Source organism: Pogona vitticeps, chromosome 3, assembly GCF_051106095.1.
Source record: "Pogona vitticeps strain Pit_001003342236 chromosome 3, PviZW2.1, whole genome shotgun sequence".
In the NCBI taxonomy this organism is placed as follows: domain Eukaryota; kingdom Metazoa; phylum Chordata; class Lepidosauria; order Squamata; family Agamidae; genus Pogona; species Pogona vitticeps.
In genome coordinates, this window is record NC_135785.1 from 137910 (window position 1) to 160814 (window position 22905).

Here is a 22905-nt window from a genome sequence, read left to right on the forward strand (position 1 = left end):
AGGCTGGCCCTTCCCTTCGGGAACCAATGCTCAGGCCTCCCTAGAGTCACGGGGGAATACCCAACTCTAGGAAACCCCTATAGGGCCACGTTGGCCTCAAACAGCACTTACGTCACCCCCACACAACCCAACCCTTCTGGAAGATGTGGCCTAGGGGTGTTCCTGCAACCTCTGCAGTCTGTCAGAACCGAAGAGAAGCGGTTTATTGTTGTTTTTAAACATGGTTTCAAAATTGTCTCCCGTTTAGAAGGTCTAATTATTTAATTTACTGTTACAGCATATGAGAAGGGCCCCCAAAATCCCTGGTGTGAATTTCAGGCCCCAGTGGCCTAAATGCAAGCCGGGGCATGTCCTATGGCCACCCCTTACTAGCCAAACCCCGCCAACCGCTCCCCATTGGCCTACAGGGCCGCGGGGTGGCACAACCCCTCGGGGACCAATCCTCAGGCCACCCTAGGGTCACGGGGGACCCCCGGACTCGAGGAAAAGACCCCTATAGGCCCACGGGGCCCTCCACAACCCCTGACGTTACCGCTCGACCCGCCCCTTCCTTCGGAAGGGGCCTGGGTCGAGCCTAGACGCCGGAAGGCCCACCCCTTCCGCTGCAAGGTCCCAAAAAGGGGCGGCGCAACTGTCAAAATGGCGGTTTGATGAAGGCTACCCCCTCTAACTACTTATGAAGACTTACAACACCTTCTAGAACTGACAGCAAAGAAAGATGTTCTTCTCATTCTAGGGAATTGGAATGCCAAAGTAGGGAGTCAAGAAATGAAAGGAACAACAGGGAAGTTTGGCCTTGGAGTTCAAAACGAAGCAGGGCAAAGGCTAATAGAGTTTTATCAAGAGAACAAGCTGGTCATCACAAACACTCTTTTCCAACAACACAAGAAGTGACTCTACATACGGACATCATCAGATGGGCAATACTGAAATCAGATTGATTATATTCTCTACAGCCAAAGATGGAGAAGCTCTATACAGTCCGCAAAAACAAGACCTGGAGCTGATTGGGGCTCTGATCATCAGCTTCTTATAGGAAAACTCAAAAGTAGGAAAATCCACTGTGCTAGTCAGGTATAATCTAAACCAAATCCCTTATGAATGCACAGTGGAAGTGAAGAACAGATTTAAGGAATTAGATTTGGTGAACAGAGAGCCTGAAGAACTATGGATGGAGGTTTGTAACACTGCACAGGAGGCAGCAACAAAAACCATCGCAAAGAAAAGGAAACGCAAGAAAGCAAAGTGGCTGTCCAACGAGGCCTTACAAATAGCAGAGAGGAGAAGGGAAACAAAATGCAGGGGAGACAGGGAAAGTTACAGAAAATGGAATGCAGACATCCAAAGAATAGCAAGGAGAGACAAGAGGGCCTTCTTAAATGAACATTGCAAAGAAATAGAGGAAAATAATAGAAAGGGAAAAACCAGAGATCTGTTCAAGAAAATTGGAGATGTTAATGAAACATTTTGTGCAAAGATGTGCATTTTTGAAGACCCTTGGGGCGATAGAGAGGTCAAAAGGCAGAGCCTTGAATTCATATGTGGAGGCACCAAGAGCAAACCTGAGCAATTGCGATGGTCCAAGCAGATAGTTATGTGACAATAAAGAAAGCAGCACACCCTAGTCTATACCTTAAAGCAATTGTTACGGAAAGTTAAAAAAACCACAAATTTTATTATTTATCCTACAGATGTCTCAGAGTGAGTTACTGAGATGCAGTTAATGCCCGTTAATGAGAAAGGGGACTCTAGTAAACTTCGTACAGTAGCTATTCTCCTTTGCGGATCTCTGTACTTCTACTATTTAGCAAAGAGAATTTTAGCAGAAATTCAGAAGTCTGAAACAAGACAGCCATGGTTTTAAGGCTTTCAGCCTCACCCTCCATCTAGGAACCAATTCTTCAACTTCAGAGGTTTGTGGCACCTGGATCCCTTTGGTACAGTAGCTGGTTATAGCAAGCAACTGCCTTCTTTACGGTTGCTGCTCACAGGAGCTGCTCTGTCTCTCTGCTGGGTTCCAGACACTGTGGCCTCCTTGTCTCTCCTCGCCCTCTTGCAGCAGCCGGGTGTCTTCCCTCCGGAGTCAGGAAGCGAAGAGAGCCACTCCCAAGACAGCCCTGGCCATGGAAGGGACCACAACGGCGCTCGTATTGTCCCTGTCATTCAGTGGTGCTGACGGGGTGTACGAGAAAGCATCTGCAGGGGCTGCATTCCTGCTCTTCAAATATTTTTCTTGAATTTTTCTCTGTGTACAATTGCTGGTATAGTATTTCATTGGTTCTAAGTTTTATTCTGAACTCTTGTTTGCTACACTGAACGTTCCTGGAACAAAAGGGGGTTTCCAGGCGGCAGGGTTGCTTCATTTATGGATTTATTCTTTACCTGAAATGAATTTCTTTGCATACAGCAGAGCTGAGCCATCCAAGGCCCTCCAAGGTAAGGATAGGCCTGCCCAGGGGCTGGTGGCCAATGGAGGCACACGTGAGGTTTGCTGGGGCGCGGCGTACACAGAGAGGCACCGCTGCCAGAGACCCAGGAGGGCGGCTGCCCACACTTGCCAGCCACAGAGACGGGTGAGAAACTCCGGGCAAAGGGAACCTGGAGCAGGGCGGGTTGGGCTTGAGCGCCCTGGGGCCGACCCAGCTCCCCCAGAAATAAACTGTAAGGAGTCAGCAATGAATGGGGCTATTTTTTGGGGGGTGGGGTAGGGTATAATAGGTGGCTCCAGGCAGGGCTGTTCCCTGTTCTTTCACCCTTGGGCCTCAGTATGTGGAAAACTTGGTCTCCCCCACCCCTAACTCTGATCTTTCCTTCGAATGTCCTACACAGAACCCTCTGGCTGGATCAGACCTTAGCCGTCCCGTCTGGAACAGCCTCCGGTGTCCCTCTCCTAGCAGCCACCAGGCGCCCCACCAGTCAGCCCACAAGCAGGACAGGAGAAAAACAGTGCCTGGCCTTTCGGTTGCCCCCTCTGCACCCGCCCGGAAGGTCAAAGGAGGAAGGGCTGTGCACTTGGGGAGAGAAGGACCTACCCCCCATCCTGCTCCCCTGAACCCAAGATCCAGACACACACAAGCAACACAGACTTACGTTGATCATGGAGATGCAACCGAAGGCTGAGCCACCGACAACGCAAGCCACATCGGGAAGAAGGTTAGCCCTGGAGAAGGCTTTGCTCATGTCACTGCACTTGGCTAGCTCCTGCTCGGAGGTGGTGCACCAGCGCAAGAGGTCCGCGGGGAAGGCTGAAAAGAAGAGGCACCAAGGAAACATCAGAGCCACAGCGGCTCAGGACCAGGCTCAGGACCTGTCTCGGCAGAGCCGGACGGCCCTCCCAGGTGGCGCTTCTGGCCTCGCCAGGGGCTTCGGCCAGCCGTTGGCAGGCTCTCCCTTCGCCGCTTCTGCTGAAACAGAGTCCAGCAGGCGGCAGGCATTCAACCAGTCAGTGCCTTCAAGAGACAGTCCAGATGATGATGATGATCGTTGTCATCCTTTTGTTTATTTCGGCATCCATTTCTGGGCAGAGAAAATGTCACTGGAGGTGGATGCCTAGAGCCAGATGAAGTTACACCTCCACACAAAGCTGGGTTTGCTGAGGAGGCAGGAAGGGAACTTTGTCTCTCTGCCTCTCTGGGAAGGAGCTCCCCCCCTCTGTTTGTGTGTGTGTGTGTGTGTGTGTGTGTGTGTGTGTGTGAGAGAGAGAGAGAGAGAGAGAGAGAGAGAGAGAGAGAGAGAGAGGTCTTCACAACAACAACAACGGCCTTTTCTTAATCTCTGGTGGCTCTTGCTTGGGAGCGAAGCCTCCCGGGTGCCAAGTCCTTCTGAGACACAACCTCCCCCCCCCCAACTTCCCTCCCCAGCCATTTCCTGGGTTGCAGTGAGCCCCTCCATGCGGAGCTTCACTTAGAAGAGCTGGTTACTGTTCGAGGTTCAATGGGCGGTACAGACAGGCGACAGCGGCCTCGGATGATACTTCCAATGGCCCCAGACCCAGAGTCTGCTCTGACAGGATGCTCTGGTCGCGCCATGTGTCTCAGGACCCAGGGATGGCTTACTTTCTTGGAATAAAGAAGGCTGGTGCGATGTGTTTTTTTCTGCCAACACACCATCTACTAACATAGAGTTGAATTTTAGAGACGAAAGTAAGAAAGCCGATCAGACTGCATGAATATTAGCAGCTCAGAGTCACACAAACTCACAGGATGTTTTTCAGTTCCCTTTTTTCTCTTGCTATGTTTCCTTTTGCAGATTTTGGCCGCCTTTGGGCCTTATTTGGGCCTTCATTCTGAGAGAAGAAACTCTCAGTGGATTAGATTACTCCTTGTGAGAGATGCCACGCGTCCCTTCCCCTTGTGTTTCTTTTTACAAAGAGCTCCTTTCTCCTGGGCCACATTTGGGACTTTTTATCCCCTTACTTTCATCTTTTATTTTTATTTTCTCAACCCACAGACCAGTGGCTTTACTGCCTTATTTTACATGTTCCTTTCTGATGTTCCCATCAGGATTCTCCTGGATCGATCCATTCTCCTGCACATTCCCCTGGGTCTTCAGGAACCTGTTCCTTGAAGTATGTAGCGCAATGTTTTTCTTTCTCAGTCTCTTGACCAAAGACTGCTACACAGCTGGGAACTGAGTGAACTTTAACTAGAGGGCTGGTGGAAGGTTAGGGGCAAAGATAGTGTTTTATAAAGGGCTAACAGGAGTTAATTTTGCATAACTACAATTTCCCCTGTTGCTTTAATTGAGATTATTCTTCCTCTGATTTCTTTTCTATTGATATTCATGGCTCTTATTCTCTGTTTTCTGCTGTAATTTAAATAAATGTTCAAATTGATTGCACTTGTGAATAGCCTCAGATCCTCTCTGGTTATACCTTTTTCTTTCTAGGGCAAACGAATGATCTAATTTTCTGGTGGCACATAAAAATGCCCACTCTGTGTGGGCTCACACTCCGAGAAGGCGTCCAGTTGTCTGTTGAGGGAAGTGGCCAGCTCAAAGGAGAAGCCTGGATAGATAGAAGGCTGAGCTGGGATTTGGGAGAACGGGCCATTCCCGGCACGCCAACACTTTGAAGCCCAGGCTTCTACTGTTTTCCTAAACACAAACATTTTGGTCAGCACATGCCCAGCTGTGGGCCTCCGGGCTATAAGGTTCTCAACTTTTGCGCAAGAAGTGGGATGGTGCAGGACTGGGATTTGAACGAGGATGTTTGAACCTGGCCAGGAACGTCTCCAGCAAAATAGGCAGGAACCGCTCCCGCTGTCAGTGCCCCTTCCCTGCCCGGAAGCCACCTTTAGTCGCAATCAAAACGCAAGGCTCTCGTGGTGCCTGGCAGCAAAGTCCAAGGGTACACTGCTGCGCCAGCGGATCAGGGCTCACCTCCTGAGGGCTGCTACGGCCTTTTGTGGGAGTAGGGGTGGGGTGTGAAGCAATTCTTGGCATTGCCATCCAACGACTCTCTCGTGCTTCGTCTCCCTCTCTTTGGGTTAAATGCCAAATCCTGCTGTAAATTACATCTGGAATAGAAGGCTACTCCCTTCCCCCAGCTCCAAGCTCTATTGAAACAAAGACTAGCCATACTTTATTATTATTATTATTATTATTTTGGGGGGGGGAGGCACACTTGCTTGAAAGGATAGCTAAGAAACACCAAGAACAATGGCCACGCTGTTGTAGAAGGTAATGCCCGAAGCCATAACTGAAGAGGAGAGAAAGGCCTCTCCTCTGCCCCTGCTCTCCCCTAAGCTTCTCCAGCTTAATGATATAATAATAATAATAAAAATATCCACTATTGGGTTTTCCATTGCCTCTCTGCCCCCCCCCTTTTTGAGGAAAGTGAAATCTCAGCCTACCTGATCGACAGCAGAGCAGAAGGGCCCAGAGCCATGTGAGATGCATTTTCGCGGCTGAGACAGACAGCAACAGGTTCCTCGCTTCTCTGGACTCCTCCTTCCCTTCCCCGAGGACACCAGGCAGGTCTCCCGGTGTGCCAAACAGGCCACGTCTGCCTGGCCTGCCAGCTCCTCCTCGGCCAGGGCTAACGCCTGCCTCCCAGCCCGGTCCAACCCTCCACCTCCCTCGCCAGAGCAGACCTGGACGGGAAGAGGTGATGGAGTTGGTGGGTCATCCCTTCACTTCCACCTAGTGGCGTAATGGGGTGACTCTCCAGGTTCAGGCCAGAAAGGCTGGCAAAGGCAAATGGAAGCCCAGGTTCAGCCGGTGGGGCTCCGTCCAGCGAAGGGGATCTACAAGGGCCCTTCCCTGGGAGACGAGGTTCGCCTCCCCTCCCCTCTCTCTGGTCCGTCTGGTGAATGGTGAACCCCTCTCTCTTCAAACAGGATTTTCATTTCCAGTTTTAACATAACTGCCTATGCTCAATTCTTTTATAGCTTTTGAATGGCTATTAAACATTTTTATGCTTTTACAACTGTTTTCAGATGTGTTCTAGTATTTTGTTTTAATTCCTGTCTGTTTTAACAATAGTGTGGCTTCTTTGACCCCCTTCACTCAAATAAAGGCAACATAAAAATGCAATGAATAGTTCATTCATGCATACAGTACATACACAGATACATTTGTTTAATCATTAAGTCGTGTCCGACTCTTCATGACCCCATGGACCAGAGCACGCCAGGCCCTCCTGTCTTCCTCCCGTAGTTGTGTCAAATTCACATTGGTCGCTTCAGTGATCCTGTCCAGCCATCTCATCCTCTCTCGTCCCCTTCTCCTCCTGCCTTCACACTTTCCTAACAGCAGCGTCTTTTCCAGGGAGTCTTCTCTTCTCATGAGATGGCCAAAGTACTGGAGCCTCAGCTTCAGGATCTGTCCTTCCAGTGAGCACTCAGGATTGATTTCCTTTAGAATTGATAGGTTTGTTCTCCTTGCAGTCCAGGGGACTCTCAAGAGTCTCCTCCAGCACCACAGTTCAAAAGCATCAATTCTTTGGCGGACAGCTTTCTTTATGGTCCAGCTCTCACTTCCATACATCACGACAGGAAAAACCATAGCTTTGACTATTCTGACTTTTGTAGGCAAGGTGATGTCTCTGCTTTTTAAGATGCTGTCGAGGTTTGTCATCACTTTCCTCCCAAGAAGCAGGCGTCTTTTAATTTCATGGCTGCTGTCTCCATCTGCAGTGCTCATGGAGCCTAAGAAAGTAAAATCTGTCACTGCCTCCATATCTTCCCCTTCTATTTCCCAGGAGGTGAAGGGACCAGTGGCCATGATCTTAGGTTTTTTTTTTATGTTGAGCTTCAGACCGTTTTTGGTGCTCTCCTCTTTCACCCTCATTACGACGTTCCTTAATTCCTTCTCACTTTCTGCCATCAGAGTGGTAGCATCTGCATATCGGAGGTTGTTGATATTTCTTCCAGCAATCTTAATTCCGGTTTGGGAATCCTCCAGTCTGGCCTTTCGCATAATGTATTCTGCATATAATAAATAAGCCAGGGGACAATATACAGCCTTGTTGTACTTCTTTCCCAATTTTGAACCAATCAGTTGTTCCATATCCAGTTCTAACTGCTGCTTCCTGTCCCACATATAGGTTTCTCAGGAAACAGATAAGGTGGTTAGGCAAATTTCTTTAAGGACTTGCCATAGTTTGTTGTGGTCCACACAGTCAAAGGCTTTTGCATAGTCAATGAAGCAGAAGTAGATATTTTTCTGGAACTCTCTGTCTTTCTCCATAATCCAGCACATGTTAGCAATTTGGTCCCTAGTTCCTCTGCCCCTTCGAAATCCAGCTTGTACTTCTAGGAATTCTCCGTCCACATCCTGCTGAAGCCTACCTTGGAGCATTTTGAGCATAACCTTGCTAGCCTGTGAAATGAGTGCAATTGTATGGTGGTTGGAGCATTCTCTGTCACTGCCCTTCTTTGGGATTGGGATGTAGACTGTTTTTTTCCAATCCTCTGGCCACTGCTGAGTTTTCAAACCTTGCAGGCATATTGAGTGCAGCACCTTAACAGCATCATCTTTTAAGAATTTAAATCCTTCAACTGGAATGCCATCACCTCCACTGGCCTTGTTGTTAGCCATGCTTTCTAAGGCCCACTTGACTTCACTCTCCAGGACGTCTGGCTTAAGGTCAGCAACCACACTATCTGTGTTGTCCGGGATAGCCAAATCTTTCTGGTATAATTCATCTCTGTATTCTTGCCACCTCTTCTTGATGTCTTCTGCTTCTGTTAGGTCCCTACATTTTTGTCCTTTATAATTTTCATCTTTGCACAAAATGTTTCATTAACATCTCCAATTTTCTTGAACAGATCCCTGGTTTTTCCCTTTCTATTCTTTTCCTATATTTCTTTGCGCTGTTCACGTAAGAAGACCGTGTTGTCTCTCCTTGCTATTCTTTGGAAGTCTGCATTCAATTTTGTGTATCTTTCCCTATCTCCCTTGAATTTTATTTCCCTTCTCTTCTCTATTTGTATGGCCTCGTTGGACAGCCACTTTGCTTTCTTGCGTTTCCTTTTCTTTGGGATTGTTTTTGTTGCTTTCTTTTGAACAATGTTACGAACCTCCATCCATAATTCATCAGGTATTCTGTCCATCAAATCTAGTTTCTTAAATCTGTTCTTCACTTCCACTGTGTATTCATAAGGGATTTGGTTTAGATTATACCTGACTAACCCAGTGGTTTTTCCTACTGCCTTCAGTTTCAGCTTGAATTTTGCTATAAGAAGCTGATGATCAGAGCCACAATCAGCTCCAGTTTTTTGGTTTTTTTAATGACTATATAGAGCAGTGGTTCTTAACCTTGGGTTACTCAGGTGTTTTTGAATTGCAACTCCCAGAAAGCCCAGTCAGCACAGCTGGTGGTGAAAGCTTCTGAGAGTTGCAGTCCAAAAACACCTGAGTAACCCAAGGTTAAGAACCACTGGTATAAAGCTCCTCCACCTTTGTCTGCAGAGAATATATTCAATCTGATTTCGATGTTGCCCATCTGGTGATTTCCATGTGTAGAGTCGCCTCTTGTGTTGCTGGAAAAGAGTGTTTGTGATGACCAGCTTATTCTCTTGACAAAACTCTATTAGCCTTTGCCCTGCTTCGTTCTGAACTCCAAGGCCAAACTTCCCTGTTGTTCCTTTTATCTCTTGGCTCCCTACTTTAGCATTCCAGTCCCCTAGAATGAGAAGAACATCTTTCTTTGGTGTCAGTTCTAGAAGGTGTTGTAAATCTTCATAATATTATTCAATTTCATTTTCCTCAGCAATGGTGGCTGGTGCATAAACATGGATTATTGTGATGTTGAAAGGTCTGTCTTGGATTCATATTGACATCATTCTATCATTTTTGAGATTATATCCCATTACAGCTTTTCCCACTCTTTTGTTGACTATGAGGGCTACTCCATTCCTTCCACGGGCTCCTTCCCCACAATAGTAGATATGATAATCATCTGAATTGAATTTGCCCATTCCCATCCATTTTACTTCACTGACACCCAGGATGTCAATGTTTATTCTTGCCATCTCCTGTTTGACCACATCCAGCTTCCCAAGGTTCATAGATCTTAGATTCCAGGTTCCTATGCAGTATTTTTCTTTGCAGCATCGGACTTTCCTTTCACTTCCAGGCATGTCCACAGCTGAGCGTCCTTTCGGCTTTGGCCCAACCACTTCATTAGCTCTAGAGCTACTTTTACTTGTCCTCCGCTCTTCCTTAGTAGCATGTTGGATGCCTTCCGACCTGAGGGTCCCATCTTCCAGCATCATATCTTTTAGCCTTTTGTTTCTGTCCATGAAGTTTTCTTGCCAGTTCCTGCTCCAGGTGGATTGTGTTTAGTCAGAACTCTCCACTATGACCTGTCCGTCTTGGGTGTCCCTGCACGGCATAGCCCATAGCTTCTCTGAATTACTCAAGCCCTTTTGCCACAAGGCAGCAATCTGTGAAGGGGATATACGTATATACATACACAGTAGGCACCCTTCAGTGTCGAGAGACTATAGTAAGATACTCTGAATAGAGGTCTTGGAACAGCGTCTCGTGTGGCTGGGAAGGCCAATTTGATAACAAGTGACAACAATCCCTTACACACTGAAGAAAAATACAATTTGTTCCCTGTCTAGCTCCCTGATTTTGTGATTACCTCTTTGCCTTGGCCTGCTGGACAACTGTCTCTTCAAATTGGGAGAGGCCGTGATGAACTGCTTGCCTCCAGGCTGAACATTCAGACGTCAAGGTGTCCCATCTGTGGAGGTTCGTTCCCAAGGCCTTCAGATCCAGCTTGGGTATCTCCCTAGATTGCAGCTGTGGTCTGCCTCTGGGGCGATTTCCCTGCACTCATTCTCCATACAGGAGATCTTCTGGAATCCGACCATCAGCCATTCTCACGACATGTGAGACACCATTGTTTCAGTAATGTATACCAGTGGTTCTTAACGTGGGCAATAATGCCCCCCAGGGGGCGATTTCATTTTTCAGGGGGGCAGTAGAATGAAAAGGGGCGGTGTGGGGGCGAAAGAACAGAAGGGGGCGGTAGTGGGTCGCTGGAGCAAGCCAAACCTGTGAAGGCAACTGCAGCCGCAGTGCTGGCAGTAGATCCGGTGCTGCTGCTGCCGCCAGATGATCCAGCTCTTTCTACCTGCCACGTCTCGCCTTTCTCCTTTAGGGGAGCATTGAGTGTGGATCAAGTGGAAGGAAAGTGTCTCTTGGGTCCTCATCCTCGCCCCGTGAAGCGCTGCCTCGCACCCGGGTGGGGAGGGAGACTAGGTAGGTAGGTAGGTAGGTGGGTAGGTGGGTAGTGTGACAAACCCAGACCTACTGGGATATGCCACACGTTAACTAAGCTGCCACCAACCATTCCCTATAAGAAGTCACACAGACCAGGGATGGATTTTCAACAAATAAAAGAATAAGGTTTATTTAAATACAACACACAGGGAAAATAAAATGATCAGGTGAATAAGATATAGTAACGTGGCTTAGTTTCATTCATACATGCATACAGTTTGGTTCACACAGAACCCTTAACTTGAAGCACAGACCCTGAACCTATCAGTTCTGGCTAACCAACAGACACCTGAACCTATCAGGTTGGTACTCTGACACACAGTAGTACCCTGTCTGACACACAGACTCCCACACCAGCTTCTTCTTCCCAGCTGCTGCTTCTTCACATCCCAGCGTCTAAACTTCTCCACACACGCATCACATATATATACAGTACAGCCCCTCCTCCTGATGTCCCGCCTTCCACTCCCCATAGGATGGAACTTTCCCTCCAAACCCATGACAGACAGGTAACATCAGTGCTGTATGTAACACCTCCCCTCTTTATAAGTTGTTTTGTAGGGGGAAAGCTAAGGTGCTTTTCACCAAAAAACAACCTGGATAAAACACACAAAAACAGTTATACATACAATATCATACTTACTTATACTTACATTCTAAGTTAACCATAGCAATTAGGCATTTAAACATTTACCATATACATTACATCAATTTACCTTTATTCATACAAACCAAGTTCAAAAAACAGGTACATTTAACTTTTTGTCATCAATATATATACATAGTCCATGTTTCTTTCGCCATCTTCATTCTTCAGGTCTTCTTGACAAGGCGTCAGCAACACAGTTCACTGACCCTCTGACCACCTTCACTTCAAAGTCATAGTCCTGCAGGTTTAAAGCCCACCTCATAAGTTTGCTATTGTGGGTTTTCATTGTCTTTAACCATTGCAATGGTGAATGGTCAGTGCACAGAACAAAATGTCTTCCCCAGATGTAAGGCTTGGCCTTCTGGATCACGTAGACTATGGCCAAACACTCCTTCTCCACGGTTGCCAAATGTCTCTCACCTTTTTGAAGTTTCCTACTCAGGTAGGACACTGGATGCTGGTCACCATTCTCATCCTCCTGGCACAGAACTGCTCCTACCCCGCTGTTAGACGCATCGGTGTAGATGATGAACTCCCGGTCGAAGTCTGGAGCACGCAGCACTGGATAGTTGATGAGCGCCTGCTTCAACCTCTGGAACGCCTCCTCACAGTCGCTGGTCCACGGGATGCGGTCATCAGCCTTCTTCCTCGTCAGATCGGTCAGCGGAGCCGCAATCTCGCTAAACCTCGGGATGAACTTTCTGTAGTAGCCCACCAACCCAAGAAATGATTTGACTTTTTTCTTGGTGTTGGGTCTGGGCCAATCACGAACAGCTTCTATTTTGGCCTCTAGGGGTTTTATCACTCCTCCCCCTACCATGTGACCCAAATATTTTGTTTCTGGGATACCCAGCTGCAGTCTGTTCTCTCTGCAGAGCCTAGGCCAAAGCACTCCCTCCCCTGGATTAAAGTGCCTCTCCCTGCCTTCCTGGTCATCCCAAACTTTCTTTCTGACCTTTTGAGCTTGCAGGGTCTCTACTGCTAGCTCTAAGTTTCTCTTTAGGTCCTTCCTTAAAGAGTCTATATATGTCACAACGTCTTGTGGGTCATCCTGGGTGATCTGCTCCCAATCCTGCTTGATCAAATCACGGGGCCCTTTCACCCTTCTCCCAAATAAAAGTTCAAATGGACTGAACCCGGTACTGGCTTGTGGCACTGATCGATAAGCAAACAAAAGGGATTGCAGCTTCTGGTCCCAATTGTTTGGATTCTCTGCCAAGTAAGCCCTAATCATGCGCATTAGAGTCCCATTGAACTTCTCAGTTAACCCATTACTTTCAGGATGATAGGCAGTAGTTTCCTTGTGCTTAATTCCACAGATTTGCCATAAGCGTTTCACGAGCTTTGATGTGAACGATGCGCCCAAATCTGTGATTATTTCTGAGGCAAATCCCATCCTGGACATATACCCCACCAAGGCATCTGCCACTGTGTTAGTTTCAATGTTAGTCAAGGGTATGGCTTCAGGGTACCTCGTGGCATGGTCCACAATGGTGAGAATGAACCTGTTCCCCCTCTTTGTGGCCTTGGGCAAAGGTCCCACAATATCCACCCCTATGCATTTGAACGGAGTGTCAATCACAGGCAAAGGGCACAACTTTGCTTTGGTCCTGTCGCGGCTATTCCCCTGCCTTTGACACACATCACATTGTTTACAGAACTCCCTGATCTGCTTCCCTATGTCAGGCCAGTAAAAATTCTGTGTGATTCTCTGCTGTGTTTTGTTCACCCCTAAGTGCGCAGCAAACATGTCAGAGTGCCCCCTTTGTAAGATCATGGGGCGATACTTTTCAGGTACCACCAGCTGACTTCTGATCCCATCTCCCCCTTTTGAGATATTCCTCAGGGTCTCTCTATATAAAATCCCCTTTTTCTCCAGAAATCTCACTGGGGTTTCAGGTGTTAGCTGGGCGTCAGTCACCTGTTCAAAACACTTTTGGAGAGTGGCGTCTGCCTTTTGCTCTTGTCCAAATCTGCTGTCTGTGGTTAAGGTTTCCACCACAGCTTCTGAACTTCCCCCACCTGCTTCCGTCTCTGGCTCATCATTACCCCCTTGAACTGTCCCCGTGGTGGCTTGTGAACGTGTAATCACTAGCACCCGTTTCACATGTTCAGCCAGGTCATTTCCCACGAGCACGGCTGCTGGCAGAGTCGATGAAATCGCTAGCCGCCAAACTCCCCTCCAGCCTTGAAAGTTCACAGGTACCTCCGCGACTGGCAGTGAGATTACCTGCCCCTCAATCCCTGCCACCTTCATGCTCTCATTTGGGATTATATATTCCCTAGGAATAATATCTGGATGGCACAGGGTCACCTGGGAACAAGTGTCCCGCAGCCCCCTATACTGACGGTCAAGTATTCCTACGTCCACCCCTGCTGTTTCAAACAACTGAGAATCTGTTCTCACCAACAGGCAGCGCCTGACCTCTACAAGAGGACCATTTTCCTCAGCCTGATCAGCAGATGTAGCTGTTCCAGATTGAGTAGCCATGGCAACAGGCTCCCTCAGTGACAATGAGCCTTGCTCTTTCTGGACACAGAACACAGCTTTTGGCTTGGTTCCACTCGAATCCTGAGGCACAATTCCTTTTAGCTGCTTTAATTTCTCACACTCTGAGATTAGATGGCCCTTTCCCTGACAGAAATAACATTTTCTGGTGTATTTTGAATCTCTCTCATCTTGTTTTGGTTTTCCCTCCAAAATCTGAGGTCTTGGTTTCATGTCTGAGGGCTTCCCTTCACCATGGGCCCCTCCCCCTTGCTGGCTTTTCCCTGGTCCCTGAGAGTACTTGCTGTAGGTTTCTTTAGGTTTTCCCACAGATTTCCCCTCACCCAAGGGCTTTCTTATTTGGGAAATAAAATCTGCGATCTCGGCTGCTTCTGCCACAGATTTTGGTTTCCTTTCCCTCACCTGGAATTTCAGTTCCCCATGCAGGACTGAATAGAACTGTTCCAGCGCTATCAAGTCTTTGAGCTGCTGAAAGGTCTCTGTCCCCTCCTGAGATAGCCATTTCTCTAGCAGCCTCACCAATTGAGCCCCCACTTGGGTAAAAGTCTGCTCTGGTTTCTTTGTGAGGGACCTGAATCTTTGCCTCAGCTGTTCCGCATTTATCCCATGTCTTGCAAACACCAGTTTTTTAAACTCTGCAAAATCTCTCATCAGTTCCTGTGGCATCTCTGAATAAACCTCAGCCAGGCTACCACTGATTAAAGATCGCATGATGGTCATCTTCTCAGTTTCCCTCACTGAGAAGTCCACAAACGCTCTTTCCACTAAGGAAAAGAACACCTCAGGACAATCTCCCTTGTGGTACACAGGGAATTTCTTCAGGTCAGCTTTAGACAATTGGCCTCCCTCAGAATCCCTATTGTTATTATTGTTCTGGTTCATCATTTCCAATTTCCTTAATTCAAACGCCATCCTTTCTTTTTCCAGAGCAATTTTCTCTCTCTCCATTCTTTCTTCCCTCTCCATTCTCTCTCTCTCTCTCTCTAATTCAAATTGCCGTTGTTTCTCTCTTTCCCTTTCCTCCATTTTTTCTCTCTCTAATCTTTCCTCCATTTCAAATTGCCTCATCCTCAGTTCATGCTGTTGGGCTATGAGCAATTTTCTGAGTTCTGGGTTCTGTTCTCCCGTGCTGTCACCTTGCACTGAGCCAAATTCATCCTCAGAACCTTGGTCAGCCTGGGGGTCTTTCACTTCACCCATTTCTGCCATCTGGCTTCGAGTCAAGGGCATAATCCCCCCCCAGCACAGGCTGCTTTAAAAAGTCAAGCCTCAAAATAAAACGACCACTTTTTTTTTCTTTTTCTTTTGCCTCAGAACCAGCTTTCCCTATAGATTGCTGCTGTCCTTCAGCACTACTTGCAACTGTAGCCAGCCGGAGTCCACCCCCCTCTGCTGGGCCTCTCAGCAGACAAGCTAGCTCACTGCTATTTCACAGTTTTGCCTCAGCTTTTTCCCGCCAAAACAGGCTGCCTCAGAGCTCCCTAATCTAGCCCCCAATCTGAGGTTACACATTCTTCTACTAGTGCACCCCCCCGTGAGGTACACCTAGAAGATTACCTACGTGCTCTCAGATTGTCCCTGACTAGACCCCCCTTGCTCTGGGCACACTTGCCAAGGCTTTGCTGGACCGCTGGACAACTGGACCAGTCGTATCCCACACGCTGGACACCAATCAATGTGACAAACCCAGACCTACTGGGATATGCCACACGTTAACTAAGCTGCCACCAACCATTCCCTATAAGAAGTCACACAGACCAGGGATGGATTTTCAACAAATAAAAGAATAAGGTTTATTTAAATACAACACACAGGGAAAATAAAATGATCAGGTGAATAAGATATAGTAACGTGGCTTAGTCTCATTCATACATGCATACAGTTTGGTTCACACAGAACCCTTAACTTGAAGCACAGACCCTGAACCTATCAGTTCTGGCTAACCAACAGACACCTGAACCTATCAGGTTGGTACTCTGACACACAGTAGTACCCTGTCTGACACACAGACTCCCACACCAGCTTCTTCTTCCCAGCTGCTTCTTCTTCACATCCCAGCGTCTAAACTTCTCCACACACGCATCACATATATATACAGTACAGCCCCTCCTCCTGATGTCCCGCCTTCCACTCCCCATAGGATGGAACTTTCCCTCCAAACCCATGACAGACAGGTAACATCAGTGCTGTATGTAACAGGTAGGTGGGTAGGTAGGTAGGTAGGTAGGTAGGTAGGTAGGTAAGATATCATCACCTCAAGGAGGGGGGGGCGATGATAACTTCCTCAATGGCTCAAGGCGGCGTTTCTTTCAAAAAGGTTAAGAACCACTGATGTATACCATGGATTCCCTGGTGTCACCCATTGTTTTCAACTTCTACATGGAAGATATGGAAAAGAAGACATGGAACACATTCTAGGGGACGACTCCGACCCATTGGTTCAGGTATGTGGACAGAACATCTGTCCCCAGAAAGAGCAGGACCAGACCCACCTGAAGATCACTGTTAGTCCATCTAACAAGCCTATTCAGACCAGGGGGAAGTGAAACCAACGTGGAGGATCTAGCAGGGATCTCCTTGGATGAGTAGTGAAACATTTCAACCTAATAAGAAAGAAGTCCAGCTGCCATGACTCAACTTCCAGATAACTTCAAAAGGAATGAGAGAAGACCTTAAACTAGAGCATGACTGCCCTCCCACAACTAGCAGTCGAGTGGTTCCAAAAGCATTGCATTTTGCAAAGCATTGCACAAAAAGGCAAATTGCTCTGTGAAGCCACAGATAATAGGTCATGATTTCCACACAAGGGGCTTAAAAGGAGGAGAGAAAGATATATTTTTTTTGCACAAAACCAATAATCAGTTCTGACCCTCCAGTTCAAATAGTGCACCATTTCATTTGCTGCTCGGTTTTCAGCATCTTCATTCTTCTAAATTCTGAATTGTGAGCTGCCTTGAGACAAAGAGTTGGCATCATCCCACTGGGACTACTGGCTGGCTGGCTGGCCATTGAAGGAAGCCGGGCACTGAATCAGAGGATAGGCCTTGGGCCTGATCCTGCCACTAGTCTCCTCTGACATTCTTCCACACTTGCAGGACCAGGTCCATCTGGGCACCCAAGAGGAACAGGGTGATAGCTGTTTTCTTTATTTCCTGCCTGTCCTCTCTCGTCACGCATTCCCATCTTGTAAAATACTTTAATTTTTTTTTATTATATTCTTCTTTCCAATCCATTTTTTGTTTTTGTTTTTATTTAAAGGTAAAAGTAAGTGATTTTATGTCATCCATAATTAAAGAATTAGAGGAGAGGATGGAAAATAGGAAAGGAGAAAAATCTGATTTAATGCTGCTTGGTTTCAAATTCCTCCTTTATTTATATCAGACTGCTGTAGAATTTAAAAATATGGATGTACTGTATATAAAATATAGGCAAAATTAAAATCAAATTAAAATGTTAAGGAATTTAGACTATTTTTAGAAATTTTTGTAATTGTGGTCCTAAAAAAAGACTGTAAGATCATTTGGCCCATTAGAACATTTAACGCTGCCTGGTTTCAAAGCGTGATTGAGTGTTCTCTGTGCAAAAAACCCGGTACTGCCAGGTGAGTCAGGAAACCGGTGTTCTGGAATGCTCACAAGACCTTAAGGGGCAGGGAGAGGAAGGGCCAGGCCCCTTACGTCCACAGCGAATCCACTGCACCCGGAAAGTATTTTTTGGTGGAGAAGGGAAGAGCATTGATAGTTCTTTCACCACCTCTGGAGATCCTGCTGCACCTTCCAGTTCCCTTTAAAAAACGAGGTTACTTACCTGTAACCATTGTTCTTCAAGTGGTCATTCTGTGAATTCACACAAAGGGTTAATCCGGCGCTTGCGTCGGTCCTCTCGGAATATTCTAGAGCTCTGAAAGAGAAAGCAACAAACGTAATGCTGCCCCTATTGCGCATGCTCCCGCCCGCCCTAGCCTCAGTTCCATTTATTCGCCACAGGTATACATCCTTGGAGCATACCTTACAGTGACAGAGAGAGGGGAGGCCGGGCGGGATTGTGTGAATTCACAGAATGACCACTTGAAGAACAATGGTTACAGGTAAGTAACCTCGTTTTCTTCATCGTGGTCTTCTGTGAATGCACACAAAGGGTGATTAGCAAGCTTACTCACCGGACGGAGGGATGTCACTGTAGCAGAGATGTGAGCACGGCCCTCCCGAAAGTCGTCTCCTTCTTGGCCCTGAGATCAAGCCGATAGTGAGTAATGAAGGTCGACGGGGTAGACCACGTGGCGGCTCTGCAGATATCCGGAACATCAACGCCACGCAGAAGGGCCGTAGAGGAAGCAACGGCTCTAGTAGAATGAGCATGTAACCCGAGAGGAGGAGACTTATGGTGTAGTTCGTAGGCCAAGGAAATCGTGCTGACAATCCACCGGGAGAGAGTAGACCGTGCTGCAGGTAAACCTTTTTTGCAACCCGAGTGACAAACAAATAAACGGTTAGAAGCTCTAAGGTCCTTGGTTCTGGAGACATAAAAAGCTAAGGCTCTTCGTACATCCAGGGTGTGGAGCATGCGCTCGACATCGGAAGAAGGTTGTGGAAACAACGTTGGGAGAGAAAGAGGTTGGTTAAGGTGAAAATCAGAAACGACCTTGGGAAGGAAGGAGACATCGGGATATAACAACACCTTGTCTCTGAAGAATTGCAAATATGGTTGATCGCAACGCAGGGCTGCTAATTCACTGACACGACGTGCGGAGGTAATAGCCACCAAGAAGGCCGTTTTAAAGGTCAGTAGCCTGAGATCACAAGTGGCCATTGGTTCAAAGGGCGAGCGTGTGAGAGATCGAAGAACCAACTGGAGTGACCATTGAGGGGTTGGTGGCTTCATTGGGGGTCTCAAGTTAGAGAGTCCCTTCAAAAAAGACTTAACAGTAGGGTGTGAGAAAAAACGTGAGGAAGGCGAGTTCCTGGGTTGAAAGGACAATACAGCAGCCAGATAGACCTTAAGGGTAGATAAAGAGAGGTTAAAATCAAACAAATGCCTTAAGAATAACAACAACGTGGAGAGGGATACAGGGGATGGGACAAGACCCCTGTCTCCGGTGAACTTGAGGAAACTCTTCCATTTCTGTGCATATAAAGAAGTGGTAGACGGTTTCCTAGCTTTATCTAACACTTCCTTGACTTGTGGGAGATCCTCCAGGCAGTCAGATGCAGTGAATCCACGTCTGGGTGAAGAATGGCGCCTGCATCCTGGGTCAGGAGATCGGGTAGTTGAGGAAGTCTCCTGAACTCTGAAGACATCTCCACGAGGGTGGGGAACCAGGCTTGGCGAGGCCAATAGGGGGCTATGAATATGGCGTGCCCCCTCGACTGCCGAAGTTTCACCAACGCTCTCTGGATCAGCGGAAGAGGTGGAAAGATGTACAACAGGGGCTGGTCCCAGCGGACCATGAAGGCATCTCCTAGGGATCCGGTGCCTATCCCTGCTCTGGACGCGTAATTGCTGCATTTGGCGTTTTGTTGAGACGCAAAGACATCCAGAGTGGGGGTGCCCCAAAGGAGACACAGGTTCTGAAATACTTGGGAGTTGAGTTCCCACTCGTGGGTCTGATGCGGGAGCCGGCTGAGACAATCCGCTAGCGTGTTGTCTGTTGTGGGAACATGTATGGCATTCAAGAAGACATGGTGGAGACGACACCATTCCCAGAGGATCACTGTGAGATATAGCAGGGAGGGGGAGTGTGTGCCTCCCTGCTTGTTTATATAGTACATGGTCGTGGTGTTGTCCGTTATTACCTGAACACCACGACCACGTACCATAGGCAGGAACGCCCGAAGGGCTTTGATGACCGCCATCATCTCGAGAAGGTTTATGTGAAGATTGACCTCTCTTGGGGACCAAAGCGCATGTATCCTGTGGGGACCACAATGCGCTCCCCAACCCGACGGGCTGGCATCGGTGGTTATCTGAGCCGTCAACTGCAGGGGTTGGAATGGTCTCCCTATCCTGAGATTTGGCGCATGCGCCCACCATTGTAGTTGGATTGCAAGTTCCTTGGTGACTCGAAGACGCTTGTTCTGACTGTCCGTCACAGGGTCGAACAGAGCAAGAAACCACGACTGCAGAGACCTTAGTTTGAGCCGTGCATGGGACAAAGCAGGGGTTGTAGACGACATGAGACCTAAAAGGTGCTGTGCGTGTCTCGCTGTCACTAGAGCTCTTGGTCGAAACCGTTTGATCGCTCTCTGAATTTTCCGGATCCTCTCCCCGGGCAAAAAGACCCGGGCGACGTGGGAATCCAGACGAGCGCCTATGTAGTGGGCCACTCTGGAAGGGGAGAGATGGGATTTCTTCATGTTGACAGTAAGTCCTAGTCTCAGCAGTAAACGAAGAACGAGCCTGGTGTCCTTCAAGGCTTGAGTTCGTGAGGGCGAGACGAGAAGCCAATCGTCTATGTATGGGTAGACGTGGACGTGCTGAAGACGTAGGTAAGCCGCAACCGGGGCCATCACCTTTGTAAAAGTCCTTGGGGCCGTCGAGAGGCCGAAGGGTAAGGCCAGGAACTGGTAAATAGTGTTCTGAAACAGGAAACGAAGGTACCTGCGATGACTGGGGTGGATGGTAATGTGAAAATAAGCGTCTTTGAGGTCTATGACCACAAACCAGTTGTTTCTCTTTAACAGGGGCAAGATTGATTCCAACGTGACCATGCGAAAACGACGAGGACGAAGGTAAGTGTTCAAAAGCCTGAGATCTAAGATGGGCCGTATGCCTCCGTCTTTTTTTGATACAGCGAAATATCTGGAATAGAATCCGTTTCGCAGGTCTGTGATGGGAACTGCCTCGATAGCATGTTTCTGTAGGAGTGACGTAATCTCTTCCTCTAGAGCGACGTCGAAGGGTGTGAGACATACGGACCCTAGTGGAGGTGACTCGATAAATTCCAGTTGGTACCCGTGGGCAATGATGTTTAGTACCCACGCGTCGCCTGTGATTGAGAACCAGTCGTGTAAAAAGGGGGAAAGTCGTGTGGAGTCTGAATGGAACGAAAAATTTCTTGGAGAGTCAAAGATAACGTTTAGGTTTTTTGGCAGGTGGTTTGAAGGATTTCCTGCGCTGAGACTGCTGAGATCTATAACTGGGAGCAGAAGAGGATGCCCTCGAGGATCTTTGTTGAGGTAAGTTTCTGTAAGCCTTAAAGTTTTGGGAAGACTGCTGATACTGGCTGTAAGACCTCCGCCACTGGAATCTGTTGTAGCGTGGCTGAGTCTGGATGGAGTATGACCTAGCCGTCTTTTTGGCCTTATGGAGATCTTCTAGATGGGTATCTGTTCTTTCATTAAAGAGGCCAGTAGCATCGAAGGCCAGGTTCTCCACCTTGGCCTTGACGTCATCTAGGATGGTAGCAGCTCTTAGCCAGGCGTGTCTGCGGAGTGTGACAGCTGACATTAAGATCTTGGCCGCTGCCTCTGCTGCATGTCTAGTAGAGAGGCGCTGGTACTTAGAGACAGTCTGGGCCTCCTCGTAGAAATGTAAAAAACTTTGTCTGACCTCCTGGGGGACAAGCCTAAGCCCAGGCAAGACTTTCAACCACAGTTGCTTCTGATATGCCCCCAATGCCGTCTGATAGTTGATCAGCTTGATAAGGAAAGCCGTGAGCGAGTAGATCTTTCTGCCAATTATTTCTAGTTTTTTGCTTTCCTTGTTGATAGGGGTGACGTGCGATTTGCCAGTAGGCTTAGTGCAGCTGGTTTCTACCACTAAAGAATTTGGAACCGGGTGCTTAGTGAGGAATTTCGTATCCTCACCGTGAACTCGGTAAAAATTTTCAGTTCTGCGTGGTAAGGCAGGAGTATCAGAAGGATGTGCCCAGTGTTCCTTTATGATGTCTAATATTGCGGGTACAAAAGTCAAGCTAGGTGGTGGAGACCTTTCCTGGTTTATATCGCCAAAAATAAGGTCCTCGGTAGCAGGTGCCGGTTGGTCCAACTCAAGCTTAAGAGTCTTAGCGAGTCGTGATAGCATTTGAGAGTACGAGGAAAAGTCCTCAGAGGGCGAGGAGACGTTGGCATCTCCTATATCTGAGCCCACTGGTTCCCCTTCTGGGGGATCACCGTTGTCAGGCTGTGGAGGAAGGTCCCGGTCTGAGTTGGTAGACAAGACCGAGGAAACCTCGTCCGGGTCAGAAGAGAAAACGTCCCTTTTTTTCTTGCGCGAGGACTTGCCAATGTCGATCCCTACATTCGATGTCGATGGTTGAGGCAGAGGGGGGATGACCGCAGAAGGGGCAGGTAGAAGCGCCTGCGATGAAGCATCAATAGGTGGGTCGACCTCGTCCCGTCGATGTCGACGCCGACGATGAGGGGGTGACAAGTCCGATGAGGAAGCGATGTAGACGTACTTAGTCCTCTTGCGTCGTCGACGTCGATCCGACGATGTCGATGTCGAGCTGGTGGAAGTAGAGCGGTGTCGGTGTCGACGCCGCTTAGCTCGACGAGGGGACTGTGAATCAGATGAGGTGGAAGAATGTTTCCGACGTCGACGTTTGTCCCGACGTCGATGGGAAGCGGAGCGCCTCCTCTTGGGGGTACGCCGCCCTCGCGACGAATCCGACGAAGAGGAAGATGTTGAACTGTGCCTCTTCTTGTGCGCGCGTTTTCCCCGTGGCGATTTCGATCTCGAATGCGGGGGCGAGATGTGTTTTGTCTTGTTACGGCGCTTCCCCCGTGGGGACCTCGACCGCGAAGGAGAGGTCGAGGTCGACGGAGCCGGAGACCCAAGCCCATGAGTCGATGGGCTATGCGGGACTGAAGTCAGACCCGTAGTGGCAGCAACAAGCTGGCTCGGGGTCGGAGAAACCATGCGCGTCGGCATGACCGGCTCGACTTGTCGCGGAGGCAGAGAGGGAGCTGTCTCCGACAAGTATGCCTTCTCCCTCGATGATTCCTCGAGTAAGGGAGATGGGAGGGACTCAGAGATCGGCGGGAGCTTAGCGGGAACGTCCTTGGTCTTG

General features: G+C 48.2%; 1 protein-coding gene and 1 long non-coding RNA gene across 2 annotated transcripts in view; one reads left to right on the forward strand and one right to left on the reverse strand.

The window, feature by feature from the left end:
• Nucleotides 1-6074, reverse strand: part of MELTF (melanotransferrin) — a 38765-nt gene extending 32691 nt beyond the window's left edge. Inside the window, exons 1-2 of the mRNA XM_072996440.2 lie at nt 5853-6074; nt 3091-3245 (exon numbers count right to left, since the gene is read on the reverse strand). Coding sequence (XP_072852541.2) covers nt 3091-3245; nt 5853-5898 — 201 coding nt within the window. The 5' untranslated portion in view covers nt 5899-6074. The remainder of the gene's footprint in view (nt 1-3090; nt 3246-5852) is intronic.
• On the forward strand, nt 578-4839 carry LOC140706111 (uncharacterized). The gene is made up of 2 exons (XR_012085847.2): nt 578-2573; nt 2830-4839. It is a non-coding gene; the product is annotated as an uncharacterized LOC140706111 (long non-coding RNA).
• Nucleotides 6075-22905: the final 16831 nt, after the last annotated feature.